Source organism: Thalassophryne amazonica, chromosome 15 (assembly GCF_902500255.1).
Source record: "Thalassophryne amazonica chromosome 15, fThaAma1.1, whole genome shotgun sequence".
Taxonomy (NCBI): domain Eukaryota; kingdom Metazoa; phylum Chordata; class Actinopteri; order Batrachoidiformes; family Batrachoididae; genus Thalassophryne; species Thalassophryne amazonica.
Genome location: NC_047117.1, coordinates 4,374,985 through 4,393,825, shown reverse-complemented (window position 1 = coordinate 4,393,825; position 18,841 = coordinate 4,374,985). Strand labels below are relative to the sequence as shown.

The window sequence follows — 18,841 nt, the reverse complement described above, 5'->3', positions numbered from 1 at the left end:
ATAATAAGGTTATTTTTGTCCTCCACTAATCTCACAACTTGCTGCAAACAATGGCTTTCTTTTCTTGTATGCTGGTAGAGCACATATTCTACTCTGGTCAAAACCAGCTTCAGTGCCAATAAATATATAAATAATTTTTTAAATAATTGCTCGTGATTAGGCATTGAAAATATGCAACGTTCAAAGCTGAACTCAATGAGAAACATGCACAAGTTTAATAACAGCTCCTCCAAAAACCAGCTGCCAAACAGTTTGAAGAATACTTGGACTCTTTCTAACTGTAACTTTCTTCAGTGTGATACTTGTGAATGCTGAACTCTGTACTTCAAAAGACATGGTTTTGAAACTGAACACAGGAAGACTTTACCTGTAGGTAACAAGGCCCCAGTTTTCCATGGCACCTACACGAGAGGAAACAACACGTTTGACCTTTACATAGAACATTTCTACTGGAAACACTTGGTGAACAGAATAGTGACAATTACCCACCAGCAGCAAAATCGGCGATGGCTATAAGATCAATTTTAGGCAAAGGATAAGGGACACTGAAGTAGTCCTTGTAGAACGGTAAGGTTTTTGTCGCAACCTGCAATATTGTTTAAACAATGTCAGAGATTTGAGATAAAGCCTTCACAAGATTTAGAAATTAAAAGCATGTGTCCTGATTTGAAGGAAGCGCTCACCTCCAGTGCAAATCTGCCTTGTTCTGCCTTCCCAACGGGCGTGTAGACACGGACCGTTACGCCGTCTGACGACTGGCTCTCTACATAGTCGTATTCGCCAATCACAAAAGCTACAAGGTATGTGGACATGATGGGTGTGGTGTCAAACTTCACTTCAATAAGGTTCTGGTCCTCTGGATGCGGCTTTCGTTCAATGACGTTCTGGAGGGGGAGAGCATGTCCAAAACAGATTTTACTGCATTTGACATAAAACACGGGAAGCAGAATTGCTCAGAAAACAAAGTCCATGGAACATTTAGCTTTAGCATGTCAAGCTATATTTTAAAAAGGGTTCGTTTTCAGTTTATAAGATAATTGTTCTCCTGGGGGATTTCAATGCCCACGTGGGCGGCAACAGTGGGACGTGGAGGGGGGTGATCAGGAAGCACCGCCTCCCCGATCTGAACCCGAGTGGTGTTCAGTTGTTGGACTTCTGTGCTAGTTACAGTTTGTCTATCACGAACACCATGTTCGAGCACAAGGGTGTCCATAAGTGCACGTGGCACCAGGACACCCTGAGCCGGAGGTCGATGATCGACTTTGTAGTCGTATCATCTGACCTTCGGCCACGTGTATCAGACACTCGAGTGAAGAGAGGGGCAGAGCTGTCGACCGATCACCACATGGTGGTGAGTTGGATCCGCTGGGAGTGGAGGAAGCCGGTCAGACCTGGCAGGCCTAAACGTATCGTGAGGGTCTGCTGGGAACGACTGGCGGAACCCTCTGTCAGCGAGGTCTTCAACTCCCACCTCCGGGAGGGCTTCTCCCAAATCCCGGGGGAGGTTGGAGACATGGAGTCCGAGTGGACCATGTTCTCCACCTCCATTGTTGATGCGGCCACTCGTAGCTGTTGTCACAAGGTCTCTGGTGCCTGTTGCGGCGGCAATCCTCAAACCTGGTGGTGGACGCCGGAAGTAAGGGATGCCGTCAAGCTGAAGAAGGAGTCCTACTTATCTTTGTTGGTAGGTGGGACCCCAGAAGCAGCTGACAGGTACCGGCAGGCCAAGCGTGCCGCAGCCTGTGCAGTCGCAGAGGCAAAAACTGGGGTCTGGGAGGAGTTCGGGAAGACCATGGAGGAGGACTATCGGTCGGCCTCGAAGAGATTCTGGCAAACCGTCCAGCGCCTCAGGAGGCAGAAGCAGCTCTCCACCAGCACTGTTTATGGTGTGGGTGGGGAGCTGTTGACCCTGACTAGGGATGTTGTCGGGCGGTGGAAGGAATACTTCGAGGATCTCCTCAATCCCATCGTCACGTCTTCTGAAGAGGAAGCAGAGACTGGGGACTCAGAGGCGGACTCATCCATTACCCAGGCCGAAGTCACCGAGGTGGTTAGAAAGCTCCTCGGTGGCAAGGCTCCTGCGGTGGATGAAATCCGTCCTGAGTACCTTAAGTCTCTGGATGTTGTGGGAATGTCTTGGCTGACACGCCTCTTCAACATCGCGTGGCGATCAAGGACAGTGCCTCTGGATTGGCAGACCGGGGTGGTGGTCCCTCTGTTTAAGAAGGGGGACGGGTGCTCGAGGGTTCATGGGAGTTCACCCAACCAGTACACGTGTTTTGTGGATCTGGAGAAGGAGTTTGACCGTGTCCCTCGGGGCACCCTGTGGGGGGTGCTCCGGGAGTACAGGGTCCGGGGTCCTTTGCTAAGGGCTGAATGACCACAGCAGGAGCTTGGTTCGCATTGCCGGCAGTAAGTCAAACCTGTTTCCAGTGCACGTTGGTCTCCGCCAGTGCTGCCCTTTGTCACCAGTTCTGTTCATTATTTTTATGGACTGAATTTCTAGGCGCAGCCAGGGTGTAGAGGGGGTCTGGTTTGGGAACCACAGAATCTCCTTTCTGCTGTTTGTGGACGATGTGGTTCTGCTGGCTTCGTCAAATCAGGACCTTCAGCGTGCACTGGGGCGTTTTGCAGCCGAGTGTGAAGCGTCCGGGATGAAAATCAGCACTCCCAAATCCGAGGCCATGGTTCTCGACCGGAAACAGGTGCTTTGCCCTCTTCAGGTCGGTGGAGTGTCCTTGCCTCAAGTGGAGGAGTTTAAGTATCTTGGGGTCTTGTTCACGAGTGAGGGACAGATGGAGCGTGAGATCGATAGACAGATCGGAGCAGCATCTGCAGTGATAAGGTCGCTGTATCGGACCGTCGTGGTGAAGAGAGAGCTGAGTAGGGGGGTAAAGCTCTCGATTTACCGATCGATCTACGTTCCAATCCTCACCTATGGTCATGAGATTTGGCTCATGACCGAAAGAACGAGATCGCGAGTACAAGCGGCCGAGATGAGTTTCCTCCGCAGGGTGGCTGGGCGTTCCCTTAGAGATAGGGTGAGGAGCTCGGTCACTCGGGAGGAGCTCAGAGTCGAGCCGCTGCTCCTCCACATCGAAAGGAGTCAGTTGAGGTGGCTCGGGCATCTTTTCCGGATGCCCCCTGGACACCTCGCTGAAGAGGTGTTCCAGGTACTTCCCACTGGGAGGAGGCCCTGGGGAAGACCCAGGACACGCTGGAGGGACTACATCTCTCGGCTGGCTTGGGAACGCCTTGGGATTCCCCCGGAGGAGCTGGGGGAGGTGTGTGTGGATTGGGAGGTCTGGGTGGCTTTGCTTGAGCTGCTGCCCCCGCGACCCGACTCCGGATAAAGCGGAAGAAAATGGATGGATGGATGGAAGATAATGAAAACTATTTTGAGCTGAAGCGCGTTATAGGATGTACTGAATTCATGAAAATGTCTTTGGAAGAGCAGGTGCAGACCACGAGCATCTAATGCCCTGAGATCATGTGATCTGCCATGTTTGTGGGCATGAAAGGTTCACTCCAGTTAGCGTGACAAGTAAATTAATCGTTTTCTCGACACCTCGTCACACCTTGATGATTTAACCTGCGTATGCCGATCGTATTAAAAATGCTGGTATATGTCTAATAAGTTACGGGTACGTTTTGTGCAAGTTAAGAGCATGTTGAAGTACGACGATATATGTCGTAATACAGCGAGGACGTCAAAAAACTTTGGACATGCACAATATTTTCGATGCATGCGAGCACGTCTCATACGACCTCCATATGCAGGACATAAGTTGCAGGTACGTAATGCGAATGTTGACACACGTTTCTTGTAAGTTACTCGTAAACCAAAATACGTCCATTAATGTTGTCTATTGATTGACAGACAGTCCTAATGTGAAAAGTTCAGACTGTTTCAAATATTAAAACCATTCAAACACGGAGTAAATATAAAGTCTTAATCTGACTGGTTACATCGTTTCAGTTGGATTCAGCATCAGAGCCTGACGAAAACGTATCCACATAAAGCCTCCTGATTTTGTAAAACGACGTCTAAAAATACTTCAATTCCTTGTTGTGGCTGAAGAAACATTCCATTGGTGGTTTGTCTGCTCCCAGTGTGTTTCTCAGCCTGAACCAGAGAATGCCTGCGCTTTCTGCTACAACAAGACAATTAACTCCTGCTATGTAGTGGCAGCAGCCTCACATTGGGGTGAATGTGAGGCATTACTGTAAAATGCTTTGAGCATCTGATGCAGATGGAAAAGCACTATATAAATGCAGTCTATTTACCATTTATCCCATGACAAAATTAAAACCAAGACAAAAATAAAATTAAAATTAAATTGCTATGGTTGGCCTCCATGTGGAGAGTCTGCGTGACAGTGTACGTGTGCTCAGTGACGTGCTTGTAAATATCTACGTACTACACTTGCCAAACAAAAGGGTTCTGCCGGCAACAGTTAACAGTTTTGACCCGGACCATACCAACCCAGACCCCCTAGGTGGAAACAAGGCTGGTGGCATACGCTGGCTAAATTGTCAAGGTGTGACAGGGCCCTAAATCAAATCAAATCAATTTTATTTATATAGCGCCAAATCACAACAAACAGTTGCACCAAGGCGCTTTATATTGTAAGGAAAAAGCCATACAATAATAAACAATAATAAATAAGAAACAATGTGGTTTAGCATGTGGCTGCACCAATTGTCATGGACAAGAGGTATTCTAAAAGTTTCCATCAAATCCAGGAAAACAAGCTACATGATTAACAGCAACACAGCACAGGACAGGTAGGACATTTAAATGGACTGCATTTATATAGTGCTTTTCCATCTGCATTAGACAATCAAAGCGCTTTACAATAATGCCTCACATTCACCCCGATGTCTGGGTGCCATACAAGGTGCTCACGACACACCAGGAGCAACTAGGGGATTAAGGACCTTTCACAGGGGCCCTTAGTGATTTTCCGGTCAGACTGGGATTTGAACAGAGGATCCTCTGGTCTCAAGCCCAACGTTTAACCACTAGACCATCACCTCCCCCACACATCACATTAACAGGTACTTCCCTGAAAGTAAATAACTCTTTGATTTGGGTGGGGGGGTGGGGGGGGGGGTTAGGTAAATTACATTAAACCGAAAGTTATATTTCTTGCTTTTTACACCTCGGGTGAATCTACAGGCATATAGTGCATGTGTTAGCACTGTTGCCTCACAGCAAGAAGATCATGGGATCGAATCCCACCTGTGGCCTTTCTGCGTGTTTGCATGTTCTCCCTGTGTTTGTGTGGGTTTCCTCCGGGTGCTCCGGTTTCCTCCCACATTTAAAGGCATGCAGGTTAGGTGAATTGGAAACTTTATAATTGTCCAGGTCTCCCTTGCAAAAGTGATGGTGATCTCAATGGGACTAACCTGGTTAAATAAATGTTTTAAAAAAGCTGATGATACAGGAAAAAAAGGTGCTTATACTCCCGAAAATATGGCAATCACAGTTTTTTTCCCAACAGAGTTACATGTTTTAACAAATAAATGACTGTTGAACAATCATACAGGCGTCAATGAGCTTTAAGGAGTTAGACATTTGTCATTTCAGCACGAAAAACTCTGTGGTTCAAACAGAATCACATTTTAGACTTAATGGTACTTAACTTTCATCTCCACATGAAAATGATTTTATACTAATGTGAATTTTAAGAAATGGTGATCAGCAGGTGTTTTATGATCTATTTATATTGCAACTTTTGACAATCTCACGGGCTGATGTCACGATTACGATCGCAATGCAATTAATTGTGGAGCCTGACTTCTTCATGTGTGATCAGAGAAACTGTTTAGATGCTGAAACCCAACAAACAAATGTTTTACAACAAATTATTCCTTTCTCTCATCATCAATGTTTTCAACATATTTACAGGAGGTGGTCTGTGCTTCGTGTCAGGCCTTTTTGTGCACTGATCCAGCGTCTTTTTTGCATGTAAACATACAGGCTTTAGCACTGACAGGCACGAGGCAGAACAGTTTTTGAAGTTGTGCTTTTTGGCCTCCTGTCAGCAGCATGAGTGAAAAATAAGTTACAAACATATCAGTATAGCTGTGCTTAGGTTTGAAAGGAAACGTTCACTTGTTTAATCTCTTCAATGGTACAGGAATATAAAATTTTTAAATTTGCTTCTACATCTAAACTGTGAAGAAAGGGACACGGTGGCATTTTGCACATAAACTCGTGACGTGAAACAGAAAGCAGCCCGCACACAGACAGCAGTGAATGAGTGACACGTACCATATTTGACAAGGCGACTCGATCCTTCGGCACTATCAGAGTGATGTCAAACGTGGCTTTGATGGCCGGCTCATCCCAACAGGGAAAAGCTCTGCGAGCATCCGTGGCCTGGAGAGACGACACAGAATCAGACCGTCCGCTGAGCTGTTCAGCTCTAGTTTGTTAGATCCAGATGTTTCCCAGCCTGGATCTAGATTACAACACTGCTGCTGCTATGTCATCACTAAACAGGTTTCTCATGGCTTCTCCCCATTTATGATTCTGAGGTCACAGACATGGAACCAAACGTTGAATTGGCACAAATTTTACACCGGATGCCCTTCCTGATGCAATTCTAGATATACAGAGCGAACGAGGCACGGGCGGGCATGGAGCAGGAACCTTCTGTTTTGGATGCAAATACACCACCTTCAAGCTAATCCTCTCGACTCTAAAATACAGTCTACAATTTATGCCCATTTTTGCATCATCTCCCACCTGCAGTGAAAATTTTTGAATCTCGACACAAACGTCTGTCGATATTTACTTTAATGCAGAAAGCACACTGATGTAAACCTGTAACATATCTCACAGATATCACACGTATGTAACAGGGCTGATCCACATCCGATAACAACACTGGATAATTAAGTCACATGAACAGCTTTAGCCTGGAGCACAATGGAAAACCATGAGGTGACGTGTTCCGTGCTGGCCAGTGGTGTCAAAAGTACACACATTTGTTACTTAAGTAGAAGTATAGATACTGCAGTTTAAAAACACTCTGGTAAAAGTTGAAGTATCAACTTGACCTCTTTACTCAAGTAAAAGTGAAAAAGTATGTGCTCCAAAACCTACTTAAAGTATAAAAGTACGTATAAAGTAACCTTAAAAAAAAAAAAGGTAGATGCCACTATATGAATTGAAAGCTTAATTTAAAATCTGATTCGTTCTACATGTGGCCCAAGACCCAAAACCCAAAATTACCCCCCAACACCACCTGCATGAAAATGTTTCAATTCTAGAAGCTCTGAAATGCAATCTGGGACTATTCCAGACAATAAACTGGAGTGAGTGCAGCATCCATTTAGTGAAGGAAAAAAAAAAAAACAACAAAAAAAAAACAACACAACTTTTCCTTATTCAAATTCATTCCAGTAGTATTCTGCTCTTACAAGGATGCAGCAGTTTTCTAGTTTGGCAGATAGTTCTGGAGAAAATCACTGAAGAAATTAACACATTGACAATATGGTTTGACCGAAACAAACTGTCATTAAATAAGACAGGGATGAAGTGGAGGTGTAAGAGTCACTAGGTGTTCACAGGAAACACTTATTTATGTATGTATGTATTTATGTATGTTCATTGTTAGTTGCTTTTATATTTTCTGTTGTGTTTCTATTGAGGTTCTTTTTGCCTCTCTCTAAAATTGTATATAATAATCATTAGATTATTGATATATAAACAAAAATAAATTTAAGAAATATTACAATTTGAAAACAAATGCACAAGAACGTGATGAGACCTGCAATTGCTTAATGCTTTTAACATTGAAAACGCCATAGACACGCTATTGCGTTAGCGTCGCTCCCGTTTTTAAGTTATAAAATACATCACCTGTTTCAGAAGACCATAACAGGTCGGTTTAACGTAGAAAAAGGTAAATAATACTCACAGAAGTATGCTCTTTAGGATTTTAGCGGGGGAAAATTAAGCGAAAGAAAGAAAGAATAAACGAAGCAATAGGTCAAAGCATTCAATCTGCGAACCACTGCTTCGATTGGTTCACGGTTCAAAGCAAAGCCGCGCTGCAGAAAAGTTGATTACAGGCGCACATGACGTGAAATATATATATATATAAAAATTAAACTGAAGCCAAGAGTAACGAGGCTGTTTGTTTTAAAAATGTAAGGAATAGAAAGTACAGATACTTGTGTGAAAATGTAATGAGTAGAAGTCAGAAGTAGGCAGAAAAATAAGTAATGGAGTAAAGTACAGATACCTAAAAAGTGTACTTAAGTACAGTAACGAAGTATTTGTATTTCGTTACTTGACACCTCTGGTGCTGGCCAGCTGTCACATTACAGCATGCATCACTCACTTTAACAAACAGCCTGTCTGCAAAAAAACAAAAAAACAAAACAAAACAGGAAGATGAAAATAAAATTTTGTTTTTGGATAACCAAAATGCAGGAAACATTAAAAAGCAGAGGTGCTGTGGATTAACGTCCTGCAAAGTCAATGAATTTTCCTACAGCGGTGGTCAGAGAGAGAGTTTAAGTCAAGAGAACTAACCTCAGCACTTAAACAGCCAAAACTAGTCAAACTATGGAAGCACAGAGGGACACATTACTGAGTAGTTTTTGTTGAAGAAATGTGGATCATGTCACCAATTTTAATTCAAGCTTTACTGTCCACATTTTACTTCTTCTTTCTGCAGGTGTATTAAACAATAATAACAACAAGAGAAATCATAAATTTCTGATGTCAGCCAATACGGATTTGATCACCTCCAAAATTTAATGAAGTCTTCCATGTTGGGAAAGTGTAGTGACACGGACCCACAACAGGGGGCGTAAATGAATGGACAATGACTGAGCCGAAAATAGAACACTTTACTGTTGTGAATGTGCACAACGAAATACAGACGATTACAGAATTTTGTATGTAGTCAGTCTACAAAGGTGACGTGTGGGCAAACTCGAGTATTGAAGACGTCCGTCCAGAGAGGAGCCGGAACCCACACGATTTCCACCGCCACCGAACCCGGAGAATACTGGAGCCGCCAAGTCCCGAGTCCCCAGGTGGTCACCGTCTCCGGCTGTCGGATCTGATACTGCTGGCAGGAAGCAGAAACAATCATGGGTGGGTGTGAGCACACACCCAGCAAACAGTCAGCAAAAAACAGTCTTTAGTTTCCAACGGAGGGAAAACCTCCACCTCCAATCCAGAAACCCGGCACGTGCAGTATTAGTGAGTACTTATCGAAGTTTGGCGTGGGGAGCGAAGACGTCAGCCCTCCACGAACCACAAACCCAGCCTCCAGCTGCAAGCACTCACAGAAACGACTGCAAACAATACAGAAGCAAAAACTGTCTGTGAAAGACTCAAAAAACGGCTGAGCAGTTTACCTTCTTGGCTTGAAGATATCTCGGCAGGGAGGTGGAGTTGCTGCCCGGCTTTTATGGAGATGGTGATGAATTGGTGATGAGTGACAGCTGTCAGGTGGTGATGAGAGACAGCTGTCATTCCCGGCTGCTCCCGTGAGGCGGCTGCGCCCTCTCGTGCCTGAAGCCCGCACTTCAGGCAGGGCGCCCTCTGGTGGTGGGTCAGCAGTACCTCCTCTTCAGCAGCCCACACAACATTCCATGCCCTTATATCTATCTGTGGTGAAAATTTTGTTAAAATCTCTGCAGTAGTTTTGACATATTCCTGCTAACAGACAGAGAAGTAAATAAACAAACACTGATAATTTTATTACATCCTTGGGGGACGTAATAATAATAATAATAATTTTACAGCAACAAAGACGTCACTCCCCCCCGAACAGATTAAATGTGGGGAGAAAAAAAAAACAAAAAACAAAAAAAAACACCGTAGTTTCAGGCTGAAGTTTTTCGCAGCAGCAGAAAGATGCGTTCAAACTTTCTCTCCTCACACTGAAGATATTTCTAAATACATCTTATTTTTACCCATTAATCATAAAGATTAGATGAACATTACCGAGTTACAAAAACAATCTGAAGCTGCAAACCTACCACACAGTAAAACACAGCTGGTGTCTGCAGTACATTTTTCTGGAGTATTTTTTGCATCCTTTGTGTACTTTTACACACTTATAACTGCTTCATATGTTTGAACCAGGTGTGACCAAAGTGTCAGAAAACCAGCACGTGAATATCTGGAGGAGTTTGAGGTTTGGCTCGTGATTCATGGCCAAGCTTCATCACAAACATGTAAACACAGCTGTATTTTAGAAAGCACACAGTTACTGCAGGACTTTATTTGGACAAAGTTTTGATTATTTCACAGCACATTAGAGCTGAAAGCACAATAAAGACGGGTTTGCAGACGAGAATGCATGTTTTAACCACATCAGAAAATAACAGCACATACTGTGCATGTGTGTGCGCACGAGCACTGATCCCTTTTCAGGAGGGACCAGAAGTAATTGGACATCATCTGTTGGGCCATTTCATGCCCGTTTGTTATTTATCATTACTAAAGTCAAGAAGTCAACAGATAAAAAGTCTGGAGTTGATTTAAAGTGACACATATCTCTTGAAGTTCAGTGTGGTAAATCTGCCTACAGCAGGCTGTCAGAAAAAAGTGAGTGTACATGAAGGAGACAAGTGAGGGGAGCCATCAAGACGCTGGCAACAGCTCCCATGCACCTTCCAGCAAACTTGTCAATAAAATAGTGAAAGAATGTCACACTTGGCCGTGACCAGGTGAGCAGACAATTGGATTTGGTACCGTTAAACTAGAGAGGACTCACAGAAAATGACAATGACCTTGTTTATTGTACGGATGTACTGTACTGCCCTGAATATAAGACTGGTGTCGTCCCCCCACCAAGAAATACATCTGGGAAATATGAGGTTGCCTTATAATCACTGACCAGTTGCAAATGCTGCTTCTCTGCATTTTAACACTCACTCACTTATCCGGGTTCAGGTGTTAGGGGCAACAGTTCCAGCAGGGGACCCCAAACTTCCCTTTCCCAGGGCACATTAAACACCTCTGACTGGGGGATACAGAGGCATTCCCAGGCCAGTGTGGAGACATAATCTCTCATTTTAACACTACAATCACTTATCTACACAACTTTAACAAGATCACCACAAGAACCAGCATAAAACATTCAAATACACGAGCAATCGGAGATTTCTGACATCCACCAATCCTTATCACCTCCAAAATTCAGTGGACTCTTCCATGGCCTAATATCGATCTGTGGTACAAAATTGGTGAGAATCCATGAAGTAGTTTTGAAGTAATCCTTCAAAGCCTATATAAAGTGAAAGCTTGATCCAGAATCTGGATCTGAATCACCTCCAAAATGTAATGGAGTCTTCCATGGCCTAACATGCATCCGTGGTGAAAATTTGGTAAGAATCTGTCAGGCAGGTTTGGCGTAATCCTTCAAAAAATATATAAAGTGAAACTTGATCCAGAATCCAGATCACCTCCAGAATTTAATGGACTCTTCCAAGGCCTAATATGTATGTGTGCTGAAAATTTCGTCAAAATCTGTCATGTAGTTTTGACGTAATTCTTCAAAGCATATATAAAGTGAAATCTTGATCCAGAATCTGGATTTGGATCCGGATCACCTCAAAAATTTAATGGAGTCTTACATGGCCTAATATATCTGTGTTGAAAATTTCAAAATCCGTGCAGTAGTTTTGACGTAATCCTGCTAACAGACAGACAGACAAATAAACGCAGGTGATTTTATTATGTCCTTGGCGAACGTAACAACAACAAATCACAATTATTTACCATTTTAAGTTCTCCCAGGAGCCCTTGCACTCCTGTTGCAATGTCAAAGTGAATTCTTTCTCTGACTTTGCTACCGGTACAAAGAAGCTCCTGTTTCACCAACTCCACATTCCCCCTACCTCATCCGTGGACCCCATGGGTATTTCTGCTGCTCAAACTGGATCAGGAGAGATTAAGAGAGCAGCAAAGTCACACCACGTCGTGCACAGTTTATTTCTGCCTTTGAAGACCGACTCTACGGCAGCTACTGCTGCAGAGTTCATGCACGTTACAACTCCTCCTAAGGGTGCAATCTAGTCCCTCTCCCTTTCACGGTCACTGTTTTCATTAGCAAATTTTCAAACAAAAGCATTTACTTTTTCAAAAAAATAACATTTGGTTGCAAAATATGTCTAAAGAGTGATCTTATAATCTGGGCCAACTTATATTCAGACAAATACAATAATTGCCATCAAATTAAAGATGACTATCTGTACTGAGTGTTCAGACTCATTTACTTTAAACTCTAACATACTGTGATTTCACCCGATTTTAGGGAAAGCTGTATCAATCAATCAATCAATCAATTTTTTTTATATAGCGCCAAATCACAACAAACAGTTGCCCCAAGGCGCTTTATATTGTAAGGCAAGGCCATACAATAATTATGTAAACCCCCAACGGTCAAAACGACCCCCTGTGAGCAAGCACTTGGCTACAGTGGGAAGGAAAAACTCCCTTTTAACAGGAAGAAACCTCCAGCAGAACCAGGCTCAGGGAGGGGCAGTCTTCTGCTGGGACTGGTTGGGGCTGAGGGAGAGAACCAGGAAAAAGACATGCTGTGGAGGGGAGCAGAGATCGATCACTAATGATTAAATGCAGAGTGGTGCATACAGAGCAAAAAGAGAAAGAAACAGTGCATCATGGGAACTCCCAGCAGTCTACGTCTATAGCAGCATAACTAAGGGATGGTTCAGGGTCACCTGATCCAGCCCTAACTATAAGCTTTAGCAAAAAGGAAAGTTTTAAGCCTAATCTTAAAAGTAGAGATGGTGTCTGTCTCCCTGATCTGAATTGGGAGCTGGTTCCACAGGAGAGGAGCCTGAAAGCTGAAGGCTCTGCCTCCCATTCTACTCTTACAAACCCTAGGAACTACAAGTAAGCCTGCAGTCTGAGAGCGAAGCGCTCTATTGGGGTGATATGGTACTACGAGGTCCCTAAGATAAGATGGGACCTGATTATTCAAAACCTTATAAGTAAGAAGAAGAATTTTAAATTCTATTCTAGAATTAACAGGAAGCCAATGAAGAGAGGCCAATATGGGTGAGATATGCTCTCTCCTTCTAGTCCCCGTCAGTACTCTAGCTGCAGCATTTTGAATTAACTGAAGGCTTTTTAGGGAACTTTTAGGACAACCTGATAATAATGAATTACAATAGTCCAGCCTAGAGGAAATAAATGCATGAATTAGTTTTTCAGCATCACTCTGAGACAAGACCTTTCTAATTTTAGAGATATTGCGTAAATGCAAAAAAGCAGTCCTACATATTTGTTTAATATTTGCATTGAAGGACATATCCTGATCAAAAATGACTCCAAGATTTCTCACAGTATTACTAGAGGTCAGGGTAATGCCATCCAGAGTAAGGATCTGGTTAGACACCATGTTTCTAAGATTTGTGGGGCCAAGTACAATAACTTCAGTTTTATCTGAGTTTAAAAGCAGGAAATTAGAGGTCATCCATGTCTTTATGTCTGTAAGACAATCCTGCAGTTTAGCTAATTGGTGTGTGTCCTCTGGCTTCATGGATAGATAAAGCTGGGTATCATCTGCGTAACAATGAAAATTTAAGCAATACCGTCTAATAATACTGCCTAAGGGAAGCATGTATAAAGTGAATAAAATTGGTCCTAGCACAGAACCTTGTGGAACTCCATAATTAACTTTAGTCTGTGAAGAAGATTCCCCATTTACATGAACAAATTGTAATCTATTAGACAAATATGATTCAAACCACCGCAGCGCAGTGCCTTTAATACCTATGGCATGCTCTAATCTCTGTAATAAAATTTTATGGTCAACAGTATCAAAAGCAGCACTGAGGTCTAACAGAACAAGCACAGAGATGAGTCCACTGTCCGAGGCCATAAGAAGATCATTTGTAACCTTCACTAATGCTGTTTCTGTACTATGATGAATTCTAAAACCTGACTGAAACTCTTCAAATAGACCATTCCTCTGCAGATGATCAGTTAGCTGTTTTACAACTACCCTTTCAAGAATTTTTGAGAGAAAAGGAAGGTTGGAGATTGGCCTATAATTAGCTAAGATAGCTGGGTCAAGTGATGGCTTTTTAAGTAATGGTTTAATTACTGCCAACTACATAGCCAACTACATAGCCAACTAACAAAGATAGATTGATCATATTTAAGATCGAAGCATTAAATAATGGTAGGGCTTCCTTGAGCAGCCTGGTAGGAATGGGGTCTAATAGACATGTTGATGGTTTGGATGAAGTAACTAATGAAAATAACTCAGACAGAACAATCGGAGAGAAAGAGTCTAACCAAATACCGGCATCACTGAAAGCAGCCAAAGATAACGATACGTCTTTGGGATGGTTATGAGTAATTTTTTCTCTAATAGTTAAACTTTTGTTAGCAAAGAAAGTCATGAAGTCATTACTAGTTAAAGTTAATGGAATACTCAGCTCAATAGAGCTCTGACTCTTTGTCAGCCTGGCTACAGTGCTGAAAAGAAACCTGGGGTTGTTCTTATTTTCTTCAATTAGTGATGAGTAGAAAGATGTCCTAGCTTTACGGAGGGCTTTTTTATAGAGCAACAGACTCTTTTTCCAGGCTAAGTGAAGATCTTCTAAATTAGTGAGACGCCATTTCCTCTCCAACTTACGGGTTATCTGCTTTAAGCTACGAGTTGTGAGTTATACCACGGAGTCAGGCACTTCTGATTTAAAGCTCTCTTTTTTAGAGGAGCTACAGCATCCAAAGTTGTCTTCAATGAGGATGTAAAACTATTGACGAGATACTCTATCTCACTTACAGAGTTTAGGTAGCTACTCTGCACTGTGTTGGTATATGGCATTAGAGAACATAAAGAAGGAATCATATCCTTAAACCTAGTTACAGCGCTTTCTGAAAGACTTCTAGTGTAATGAAACTTATTCCCCACTGCTGGGTAGTCCATCAGAGTAAATGTAAATGTTATTAAGAAATGATCAGACAGAAGGGAGTTTTCAGGGAATACTGTTAAGTCTTCTATTTCCATACCATAAGTCAGAACAAGATCTAAGATATGATTAAAGTGGTGGGTGGACTCATTTACTTTTTGAGCAAAGCCAATAGAGTCTAATAATAGATTAAATGCAGTGTTGAGGCTGTCATTCTCAGCATCTGTGTGGATGTTAAAATCGCCCACTATAATTATCTTATCTGAGCTAAGCACTAAGTCAGACAAAAGGTCTGAAAATTCACAGAGAAACTCACAGTAACGACCAGGTGGACGATAGATAATAACAAATAAAACTGGTTTTTGGGACTTCCAATTTGGATGGACAAGACTAAGAGTCAAGCTTTCAAATGAATTAAAGCTCTGTCTGGGTTTTTGATTAATTAATAAGCTGGAATGGAAGATTGCTGCTAATCCTCCGCCCCGGCCCGTGCTACGAGCATTCTGACAGTTAGTGTGACTCGGGGGTGTTGACTCATTTAAACTAACATATTCATCCTGCTGTAACCAGGTTTCTGTAAGGCAGAATAAATCAATATGTTGATCAATTATTATATCATTTACCAACAGGGACTTAGAAGAGAGAGACCTAATGTTTAATAGACCACATTTAACTGTTTTAGTCTGTGGTGCAGTTGAAGGTGCTATATTATTAACACAAACACTCGCATAACCCTCATACCCTCCTGCAGTTATGTTGCAACACTGCTGGCTCTTAAAGCTGCATCCAGCTTGATTAAAACAAACATTATTCCAACTAGGTTTACCTCAAATTGTGTGACCGCAGCATAGCGAGTTTCTCCTCCGGAGGTTGTGTATTTACTTCTATAGAACCCCTTCATTTTGTCATTCAGCTCCCCCACAAAGTCTATCTTCAATGTGCCGGAGCCTGGGGAGGCGTACACAAAACAAGGTTAGACCATCTGCTTAGCCACAAACAATGAGAGAGTCTTACCTCTGTATGTATGGCAGTAGAGCCAGTCTTACCTTTGTGCAGAGGGCTTGGAAAAGACAGAGTGACTTTCTCATCCTCATTCTGATAGTTGAATCCTGTCGCATTAATTTCTAGAAAGGAAGAAACAATAAAGAGACTCACTGAGACTCATGTGTGCCAGTACCAACAGGGATTTTATGTCAGGTGGCATATAATAAAATAATGATTAACATAATCTGTACTTTCAATTACAATTAAATTCAGTAATGAAGAAAGGGAGGGGAAAAAACGAGAAAATTAAATTGCGCTTACCGACTCCTCCCTGTGGAGCAAAGGAGGCTGTGATGATGTCGATGTCAGCACAGTTCATCACAATCTGATTTGTGGCTTGTGTAACCTGTAGACGGTGACAAAGGTGCAGAACAAATCATACAGTGACATAACAATTCATAATCCCAGTCTACACTGTAAAGATTATATGAATATAAATCTCACATGGGATTAGGCTGTGCCACAGTCTGACACAGCAAAAGAATTACTTATGTATTTAAATATTTTGTCCACTGGCAAATTGGTTAGTTTCCCATGAGTGGGGTGCTAATGGAAAATGTCACATTTCCACAGAGATCTGCGCTGAGCAGAAGGATTTTCTTAGTTTGCTGGATTTGAGTGGAGTTTGTCATGGTCAGAAAGCATGACACTATAATTCCTCACTTTTTGTGTGAGAACATCAAACAATGCCGCTGCACTGCCTCACTGAGAGAGAGAGAGAGAAAAAAAACAGTCTTTCTTAAAGACATGGAAGTGTGCTCCATGTTGTTGCTGCACTGGTCTTTTCTTGGCTTGTGCTGAAGCTTTGGCCAATCAGAAGCCCAGAATGAAATGTCAGATAGGTGCAGAAAAAAAAAAAAAAAAAAAAGACAAGCAGAGTACAAAACGGCAAACAAATGTGCAGGTAGTGGGAAAGCTCTCCACTTGGTCTCTGCTCAAAGTTTTTAACATGCACAAAACTTTCTGAAGAACTTAGCAGACATTACCTGACAAGGAACTCATTTTGCGGATGGGAAAAGGACTTGTTGGACAAAAACGAACCTCCGATACCTGTAGTATCAGATCCTCATATGTTTCCTTGATCAGTCAATGTGACCGGGGATTTTAAGACCTTGTTCAATGGCCATGTGTGAATGGTGAGGATTTGAAGTAGTAAGTAAGTAAGTACATTTAATTTATAAAACATTTAAAACACAGCTTCCATTGACCAAGGTGCTGTACAAAAAGTAGATAAAATAGTAAAACAGCTAAAAACATAAAATAATAATACTTAAAAAAAAACAGCAAGGGACAAACACAAAACTACAGAGTGGCACAAGAAATGAAAAGATTAGGAGGCTGGAAAGGCCAGAGAATACAGATGGCTTTTTAAACCTATATTTAAATGTAGAACTGGAGGGAGCACCTCTGGCATCTGAAGGCAACTAATTCCACAGTTGTGGGGCAGCAACTCAGCATCACCTGGTCTCAAGCCTGGAGCTGATGTTTTGTTTTGATATTTTATGTACAACTGTGCTGTAGTACAAATTACCTCGCTTGGAGGACATTAAAAGTTATCTCAAAGACGGACGTCACAATGTCAAAGCTGTAGGAGGCGGCAAGTGATGAATTTCAAGCTCAAAACTTTGTTCCGTTTTAGGGTCAGACATAACAACGGGGGCTGTACCAACAGCAATTCAGTTTGCCTATGGCAGTGCATCAGTGGCACCCCCCCCCCCCAACAGACACAAAAGAAGTGCCACTTTTGGTGTTCCAAATTTTTTTTTTGTTTTTATTCATTTGTTGGAAATTTCTCATGTACCACTTGAGGACAAATGTGTGTAACCCGACAGGTACACCTAAACTATGTTGTACAGCTTTACAAACTACCAATATAATAAACATTTAAAGTTGGTATTGCCTTCAACATATAGAGTTTACTATTATTACACTTGTTTAAAATGGCATTCATGAAATGCTGACATACAAGTTGTAAACACTTTTTATTTTACTTTCATTCTTGGTCAGAAGAGTTTGCAGTGAGTGAGTGAGTGAGTGAGGGCTGGGAGGGGGAGTTGACACAATTTAACAAAAACTGGCGAGCTAACTGGAACTTGTGTAGCCAAAATATGACAAACGCCATTAATTGAACTTTGAAACAGTTAGCAACAACTGTTAGTATATGTTTACCTGCTTATTGACTGCAGTTGGACAAAAGAATCAGGAAACATTCATATGACGATGACTGTTGGATGTTTACTGACAGTCACGACAAACTCATGGAACTTGGAAATGTCTATGCTTACAAAGTCGTGTGAAGCCAGATGCAGTGTCGGACAGCACCTCGTTATTCTCCGTGGCTGCTATGTGCCATCTGAGAAGTAAAATCAGCAGGCTGTAGTTGTGTGTTGCAACAGTTATTATTTATAACTTGGTTTGTCCATTCTGATTTTCACTTACTGCATGTAATTTTTATTGTTTGCTTCATAAACACACTGCCACTTACAACACATCCGGAAGCATAAGTGACTGTACATCTCAGCAACATAAGGCTACAAAAAAAATTATATATATATATATATATATATATATATATATATATATATATATATATATAGTGTGCCGGGGGGGTGTTGACACAATATGAAAACGTGTTGACACAATATGAAAACATGTGACAGGCTTACATACCACACAGATTTATGGCTGTGTGCACTAATCCTGACCTTCATGCTATGTGGCACTGCTGGTTGCACCACCCTGCTCTCAGCTGCACAAACACTAATTATAAAGCATGCTGAGCAAACGGATCACAGACATGCCGCGGTACATCCGGTCCACCCTGCTTCACCGTGGCTCATACAAACTGTACAACAACACAACCTCC

At 42.2% G+C, this 18,841-nt stretch overlaps 1 protein-coding gene across 2 annotated transcripts in view; it reads right to left on the bottom strand.

Moving 5' to 3' along the window:
- npepps (aminopeptidase puromycin sensitive) overlaps nt 1-18,841 on the bottom strand; it is a 41,655-nt gene that overhangs the window by 19,802 nt on the left and 3,012 nt on the right. For both annotated transcript variants that reach the window (XM_034187897.1, XM_034187898.1), the window contains exons 2-8: nt 16,237-16,321; nt 15,978-16,055; nt 15,758-15,879; nt 6,281-6,388; nt 684-884; nt 490-586; nt 368-401 (exon numbers count right to left, since the gene is read on the bottom strand). In XM_034187897.1, the coding sequence (XP_034043788.1) occupies nt 368-401; nt 490-586; nt 684-884; nt 6,281-6,388; nt 15,758-15,879; nt 15,978-16,055; nt 16,237-16,321 (725 nt within the window). The remainder of the gene's footprint in view (nt 1-367; nt 402-489; nt 587-683; nt 885-6,280; nt 6,389-15,757; nt 15,880-15,977; nt 16,056-16,236; nt 16,322-18,841) is intronic.